This window comes from Lygodium microphyllum, unplaced genomic scaffold (assembly GCF_053477565.2).
Source record: "Lygodium microphyllum isolate KBCC unplaced genomic scaffold, Lygodium_microphyllum_v1.1.10 scaffold_31, whole genome shotgun sequence".
Classification (NCBI taxonomy): Eukaryota; Viridiplantae; Streptophyta; class Polypodiopsida; order Schizaeales; family Lygodiaceae; genus Lygodium; species Lygodium microphyllum.
Genome location: NW_028229514.1, coordinates 9,072,848 through 9,081,373, shown reverse-complemented (window position 1 = coordinate 9,081,373; position 8,526 = coordinate 9,072,848). Strand labels below are relative to the sequence as shown.

The following is an 8,526-nucleotide window of genomic DNA, read 5'->3' as shown; positions in this document are numbered from 1 at the left end:
TATAGAGTTTTATTTACATGACTATCACAAGTCCAAACTTGAGCTATGTTGTTGGCCTTGTTAGTTTGTTTATGCAAATGCCTAGAAAGTATCATTTAGATGCAATTAGATGCATATTGAGGTGTGTGAAGTCACTTTACATTATGAACTTTTTAATGATGCATGTAAGGATGTACATGCATTTGGATACACAGATGTAGATCGAGCCAGTAGCATGTTAGAGAGAAGATCTACCAACAAATTTATATTTTCCCTTAACATTGCAGTAGCTACATGGAGCAACAAAAGGCAACCTACAGTTACTTTATTGAGTATAGAGGCTGAGTATAGAGATGGTGCTATGGTAGCATGTAAGGTGGTATGGCTACAAAAGTTATTGGGTGATTTGGGTATGCATGGAGATGGTCCAATTATCATTTAGTGTGACAAAATGAGAAATATACATCTAGCTAGGAGCTCAATGTTCCATACTAGGACAAAATACATTGAGGAGCACTATCACTTTGTGAGAGAGAAGGTACTTATAAGAGAGATTTACTTGGTATATGTTAGCACACATGATTAGATAGCTAACACTTTCACAAAGGCATTGGGTGTAGAGAAGCTTCAAAAGTTTTGAAGCTTACTTGGAGTTGCAAAGATACAATGGTATTGAGATGGCAAGCTCATCACATGCAAACATTGATGATGGACTACCTGGCTAGATGGGTCCGCATGTCTATACTTAGCATGTTAGTAGTCATTATGATTCTCACATGATCACTAACTTATCACTTATTATATTTAGTTTGTTGCACCTACCTACAACTGGCTTAGTTATAGCACCAATCGATTGCTAAAGTCACTATTTGACTTAGTAGGCTACTTTCCTTTATGTTTTATTTTATCTATGCTCTGTGTACATTGTATTGTGTGAGGAAGAAGAAGAAGAAACTATTAAGAAAACGTTTTTGGCCTCCATCTCTCTTCTTGTATTCTTGAGTGAGCTTTCTCTTATGTGTGGTGTATGTTTGACATAGCAACTCAAGCAAGTCCCCCCACCATACAATTTTTGACACTTTTACTAAAGAATGCTAATTCGAAAAGAAAAATGTGTGTATTAAATGCTACTTGGTGCAGTGACAAGGGTCGAATTTAACCATTAGTATACAGGATATGAGCATTTCATTGGAGCATCATGATGACAGTCACATGTCCAAATGTGAAGAGGCTATTAGATATGCTCAGTGCCCCATCCTCGTTAGGTGCACCAATGATCCAACGTACTCTAAGTTATAAAGAAAAAATTATGAGGAGAAGTCATGTGTGAGCATGAACATTGGTTGGATCCTAGTTTGTATGGTAGATGCGATCTATGGATTGGATGGCAAAAGATAATCTTTTGTGCATCTAAGCTTTGGATTAGATAGAATAGTTATGTTGGTAGTAATGCAAGATGCAATGCACTGAGTTGGGGGGAGTTATCACAAGCACTCCTATTTTGGGGTCCATAGGCAATAGAAATGGCCACTAGCTAGAGGGGTCTTAGGGGGCTAGCAGCTACCTTGGTAAGGATTTGGGGACAATGCCCTCGAGCCCAATGATAAAGAGAATATTCCTTGAAATAGTCCTTGGCTCATAACATGGTCAAACATGCTGACTAGATGATGACTAGACTATCTTCCAACGCTAGACAAGGAAGACTCGTTCAAAACCATCAATAACCTATCACTTCCATGGAAATGTCTACTTCATCTATGGAAACAACACATGCACATGCATTGGTTCCACATCTTACTCCACACCTGGCTCCACGCCTTGCCCCATACCCTCGTCCTCTATTATTGAAGTTTTTTCCTCTTGGAGGATTATGAGGAACATTGACATTAGTGTTCGTTTCCCTATTGGATCACTAAACTCAAAAGTGGCATGGTTGATTACATTTAAAACAATTTGGTCTACTGTGTTTATTCCTATTATGATTATTTTTGTAGTTGCCTTCCAGAGGAGTGTTGGCAAGCATGACCTTAATTATAATTGTTTTGCTAATAATTCACTTGATTTCTTTTGGATAGGAAAGCATGTTGTTATATTGGTGGAATTTGTTATTTTGCTTGAGTAGAATAGTTAAATTCTCATTAAGGCATCTTCTAGATCAGTAGACTTCATCATCTCTAGTTGGTCATTAACGAGCATATTTAAACCCTGACAGAAGCACATCACTTGTTTGCTCATGGATATGTGGGGAGAGCTTCACTTAACAACCTTAATCATACAATCATTGCTTGATTTGCCATACTGGTTCCTACAACAGAGGAGTGGTTTTCCATCTGCTCAATTTAGGTTTTGGCATTAACTTCAATCTTCATTCCTTCTCCATTAAATTTAGATGGCTTAACCTGCTTGAGAAAAGTTTTTATCTCCTTTTCAATCAAGTCAATAGCAACATGAGTTGAAGGTGTACTAGTCAAGTGAACTTAAGGACACTTTGATCTTTTAATTAAACCAATTTTTTTTTTCATAGTTTGTAATACATCAAAATTTCCAATTGATTTATCAAATTATTGTTTAGAAAACAAAATAGTTTCATCACTCTAACAAGATCTTATATTCAATGTGTTTTCATATCATCCTGGGACTTAACGCATTTAGTGCTTAAGTTTATAACATTGGATCCAAAAGTGACAATATATTGCCAAACTTAGCAAGATTCATATCCAAAAAAGAGAGTTATATTTTCACACTATTCTTGCACCACAGGTTATATAGATTTTATATAAAACTTTCCATACAAGGCCAAAAAGTTTTACATATGGGAGTTTTTGGAGGATATTTTGGCTAATTATATAACCTCAACAATAGACCTCAGATAGAGGTATGGTGGAGTAAGTAAGACTCTCCTTGCAAATATCTAGTGCTAGATATTTGTTGGATAGATTGGGAAACTCCTCAATCTTATTATTTTCAATAGATTAACTAGTTATACTTACTTGATTTAGTCTGATATTAATCTTGGTGACACTGCGATAAACCCATTGGTTGAAGGTCATTGTCTGGCCTTCTTTGCGGACCATAGAATTATCAGAGCTTCTATGAAACATGAAGAGATGAACTAATTAAAGTCTTTCAACCCAACATAGCCTCCATAAACTTAATTTTTAGACCAATCATATGGTCAACATAGACGAATAAATATATGGGCATCTAGCACCAGCCTTGATATAGGGTCCATTGATTTGAATTGAATTGGTAATCTCAAAGGATAAAAATATGCTCCATGGTATGGAAAATTTCTTCACTCAAGGTGAAGCTTACTATTCAATGGTAGTAGGGTGGACCCTATGAGTCGAGGAAAACTAGCATAAGAGCTGTCACTTGACTTTCTTAGGGTTTGTTCTTAGAACCTAGCCAAGTGTCATTTTAGGGGAATGGAGATGATAATTCACCTTATGGGTAGAGGGGTTGAGTCTATCCATCCCTCGTCTCTGAGTCACTATGAAGTAACTGTAGCGAACATGCTACTTCGATCTCCATTGATTACAAAGTGATCACTTTGATTGAGTGCTAGCTATTCTATTAGCAATTGTTAGATTTGTAGGATCTCATAGGTTGATCCTCATGGATTGAAGCCAAGTGCTTCACTACAAGGTGCACCTAAGGCTACCTAGTCATATCAAAGTCAAATTATTCATGTGGAGTACCGATGGCGCGAGATTGGGACAAGGCCTTGGGCAACTTCTATGTGTTACCTTTCATATCGAGAAGTGGGTACATTACATACATGTGCTTGTGTATATGCATGCATGTGTGTGTGTGAGCACATGCACATGCACATGCATATGCATGTGCATGTGCACATGTGTTCATGTGTATATGTGTGTGCATGCATGTGGGAGTGTATGAGTATGCACATGTGTGTGTGTGTGTGCATGTATGCATTTGAGTGCATGTATGTATGTGCATGTGTGTGCATGTGCACATGCATGCATGTGCAAGTGTGCATGGGCACCTGTGCATGCATTTGTGTTTTTGTGTCTTGCATCTCCTTCATTTTGTATGCAGCAATAATCTACACGAACCATCTTTTCTTTGATAAAGATCGCCAAAGAGATTAGTATATGGGCAACTCACAATTTTTTTATATAAAAGGAATTCAATAACTCTATGTTTTTTGTGGTTGTTTTGGACATTCTAGGTTGTTTCCATACTATGCATGGATGATGTCTCTTAGTTGGCATTGGCTCCATGGATATTACAACTATCCACTACGAGTTCATCATGTTAGGGAGGAGCTAGGGAGATATACAATGGGTGTCTTAGTTAGATAATAGATCATGCATCATTCATTGCTTGTGTTGTGTTTATGTATCATTGCACATAACTCATTGAATCATCGAAAGGACAAGCAAAACAATCTATTTTAAGAGCCCAAGTATCAATTTATGGATAATTGTGTATTAGCACACAAGAAAAATGTCTCATTACTTGCAAGATTGTATAAACCTCTTATTCATGAAGTAATTTGGAATTCGGCAACTACATCAACCTCTTTCAAGAAGCAAAATGAGAGAAAGACTCTTATAGATAATGTGACGCCTGTCAAGTTTCAACGGTCTTTGTGTTTTCTATGTTTGGGGGGGAGAGGGGGGATATACTTGTAATGATATATTAGGTAGGATGCTTATGAAGCCTTGAAACGTTCAAATTAGTCTAGATAGGCCATGCCCATCTTGCGTGAAGGCTTCTTTATGAGGTAATACAAAAGAGAGATCTTAGTACCTGCTCACTATGGGGATTTGCCTAATGATGGATTTCCTTTTTGGTATTGTGATGATCATAACACCGTCCTCATCTTGGGCTATGATTCTATCTAGAAGAATGTTGTCGGGGAGTTGGAATCGGCGAAGAAAGCTACCTCGAGGCCTCTCAATAATATGCTCAATCATATAGTCTCTACTCCTTTCTAACTCACCAATGTGCACGCCACTAATTTGAAGCACATTGCCAGGGAGCACCTGTAAGCTTATGTCGTCCTTGGTCAAACCTACAAAAACAACACAATTTGTGCTCAAGGTTTATGCCACGATTGAGCTGATCAGTACACATGCAAGATGGAGCTCTGCTGGTCACCTGGTACATCGAGCTTGATGTGGTGTGCTGACGCAGTCTCGAGCCAGTCCACCTTGAGCTCGCCAACGCTGGCAATGGTAGGGAAGCGAGAGAAGCTGGCCATGATATAGCGCGCGCGTGCACAGACACAGAGAAAGAGAGAGGGAGTGTGTGTGTGAGAGAGAGAGAGAGAGTACTAAGCCAACGAATGGGGAGGGATGAGCCAGCACCTGTCCTTTTATAGTAGTCTCTCTCTCTCTCTCTCTCTCTCTCTGAGTGTCTCTGTCTCTGTGCGCCTTTGCAGGGTCTCTACTCAACCCCCATCGGGTTATTTCCTTCCCCTTCAGCTAACATTATTCCTTTCCTACCTTTATCTCTGCCTTTATCGTCTTTTCATTGTCTTGTCCTACCATCTCCTTGAGTGCATAAGAAGCCTCCATTTACTCTTCATTAACATCTGGCATCGATGTCAATGTATTCCTGGCCCTTAGGAAAGCAAAACACATGACCCTCACTGTTTTTCCTTGAATTATGAGAATAAGTAACCTTTTCTAAGACACCTCCCATCGATACGGAGAGTATAGCCTCCATGTTACTCAATTCAATTGGCTTGATGCCGCTAGGTGGCCTTTATTCCCTTGGCTCTCTCAAATATCTAACTTAATAGTCCTCCATTATGATTCATGTCCTTGTACATATCATTGGTATAAGGGGGGATGTAGCATATATTAAGCTATCTCAAACATGGTGAATTGTTCCTATAAAAGGGCAACCATTTAAATCCCTTTTTCGCCACTTGGAAGCAAACACCCCTCCTTTTGGAAGCATTCACCAAGCACATACCCCTTCTTTCGGAAGCATTCACAAAGTAGTTATATCCTGTAGCTTCTTTGTGAGTGAACACACAAAGAACTAATCTCCAACACCACCAAGTCTTTTGATGGGTTCCATCTATACTCCACAAGTCTTGTTCTTCTTGTTATAGACAAAATGAAATTATGCACAAAGACTGCACTCAAGTTCTATTGGAAGAATATTCAAATACCTCAGGTAGGCCTTCAAAAGTCAACAAAGTTTATCTTTTCCACCTCTTTTCATTTATGAGCATCTTATCATGTACCATCTACCAAGTGGAATCTACCATCATATTGGGGAATATGGGAATTTCCCATAAGTTTGGGACACGTGGTCAAATCTTTGGATTTGTCATAACGTGAACACTATAACTCCAAATTGAGCGCTCTATAGCTCAATAGATTCCATTTTTCAAGCTCTTTCCAATGATAGGTCACATCATATGGTTTTGAGAAACTTATGGGCATGCTATTCGAGTGCCACCTTTTTAGTATTCAAAAAATGAGAATTGGGAGATTCCCAAACTCACTAATATTGTGCATTGACCTACCATATTGACCTGTTTATGAGGCATCCTTATAACATTACTTGTATAACAATGTAATAAATCAAGCCTTCAAATAGGTTTTTTGCTTTTTTACACTCTTGCATTCCTTCACATAGACCTCTTTGAGGAAGTCTATATGGCTGAACCACCATATTTTGCCAATGCCTAGAGACCTACTTAATATGTATGCAAATTAAGGAAAGCCATATATAGCTTAAAGTAGAGTGCTTGGCAATGGCACCACAAAATACATGCTTATCTCTTGTAGAATAGGGTTTTTGATGCATCAAAGCTGACCGCAACTTATTCACCTTCAACATTGATTATTTCTTCCTAATCTTGGGTCTTTGTGGCAAAACAACATCCTTATTGCAACATCTTCTCTTGATGCTCTTCATTTGCAAAAGAGCTAATTGGTACCCACTTCCTCTTTACTGAGAATAGGAATATTTCTTAGGCATCAAAGTTATTCGGCTCCATCAATAAATGTATATCAATCAATTCCTTCACCTATAATTTTAATCTAGCTTCCTTGCTTTCACTCCTCTTTTTGTTACTCCCAAACTTGAGCATTTTGATGTTTCTCCATTATCCCAAGAATCAGATGCCCAAATCCTCAATCATATTCACTACCTCATGACTTCTACACATCCTTACCTTTGTTATGTAGAAAATACTCTATGCAAATACATCCAAAGACACACCCAAGATTATTGGAAAGCTGTACAATAGCTAATATGATACATCAAAGCTAGTAGCTACTTCAACCTCAAGTACCACCTTCGATTATAGGAGATGCCCTTTCTACTTATTGTGATGCTGATTGCGAGGTGATATTCTCACCAATAGATCAACTACCATCTATTTACTCCTTTTGGGTGGATCTCCTATCTATCGGAGTACCAAAAAGAAACACTCTATGACAATGTCTACCACAAAAAGTTGATGTATGTAGCTACCTCTCTTGCAATCAAAGATTGTTTATGGATCACACAAATGATGTAGGAACTCGACTTGTACAACAAATATGATTTCTTTACCATTTATTGTGACAATCGATCATGTGTCACAATAATCACTTCAAGTAATCTCATCTTTTACAAACTAAAACACATTCATTTATGCTACCATTTTGCAAAAGAATTATACTAGGAGGACTATCTTCACATTGAGCATGTGCTTAGTTCTTACAACTGGGAAAATTTTCTTACAAAAGTGAGCACGTGATAGTGGCTTGTATAAGACTTTTTTAGATGTAGTATGAGAATGAGAAGAGGTGGTTTCACATTTTATATGTGTGGTAATGAGAATGAGAAGGGGTGGTTTCACATTGGGGATTTGGTAAAGAGGGCATAATGGATGTAGGAGTATATGCGAGAGAAGAGGTTGATGGAAATGGTGGATTGGAAGAGGTCGAGTTTGGAAGGTAAGGAGATGGGGAGTTCATTTGGACTAGCATGTTGCCACTTGAATCTTGGGATTGGGAAGGGTGTAAGAAGAATGTCTTGACTATGGTGTGCAGTTTGGCACACCATGTTTGAGATTATGAGTCTCCCATGCAACACACCACAAGGTGTGCAATGGAGGAGATAGCATGGCTTGGATTGGGGAGGCTAATTTTCAGGGAAGTTATTATATGTATATCCTCTACATCACATGCGTTCAAGGCCAATTTATAAATATCCTTATCTGTGAATTTTTCTTGAATAAAACATAACCCTTTTCTATTCAATCTGTAAATAACCCATTTATATTACCCCCTTCTATATGTTAAAAATGTATAAAATGGTATTTAAAAAACACCTTATTTTGAGCCCACATGATGTACACATATATTCATGAGTAACTTACCTGAGGGCTAATTGGTTAGCTACATGGCATGTGGTGGCAGGGAAAATTCTCGTAGGGACAAGGAAGGAGGTGGTCATCAGTGAAAGGAGGTTGGTGCTCCTAGATGTGAATGGTGCACTATGGTGTTGTGAAGGTTACATGTGGACACGGCAAAAAAGAAGGCAGAGAATGAGGGTGGGAAATAT

The 8,526-nt window shown here is 38.3% G+C and overlaps 1 protein-coding gene across 1 annotated transcript; it reads right to left on the bottom strand.

Annotated features, from left to right (window-relative positions):
* Positions 1 to 4,535: 4,535 nt before the first annotated feature.
* Positions 4,536 to 5,299, bottom strand: LOC148009302 (17.4 kDa class I heat shock protein-like). Its single transcript, XM_087673565.1, has 2 exons — positions 5,110 to 5,299; positions 4,536 to 5,023 (listed from the first exon to the last, which is right to left on the bottom strand). The coding sequence occupies exons 1-2, from the start codon at positions 5,210 to 5,212 to the stop codon at positions 4,752 to 4,754; spliced, it is 375 nt and encodes a 124-aa protein (XP_087529691.1). The 5' UTR covers positions 5,213 to 5,299; the 3' UTR covers positions 4,536 to 4,751.
* Positions 5,300 to 8,526: the final 3,227 nt, after the last annotated feature.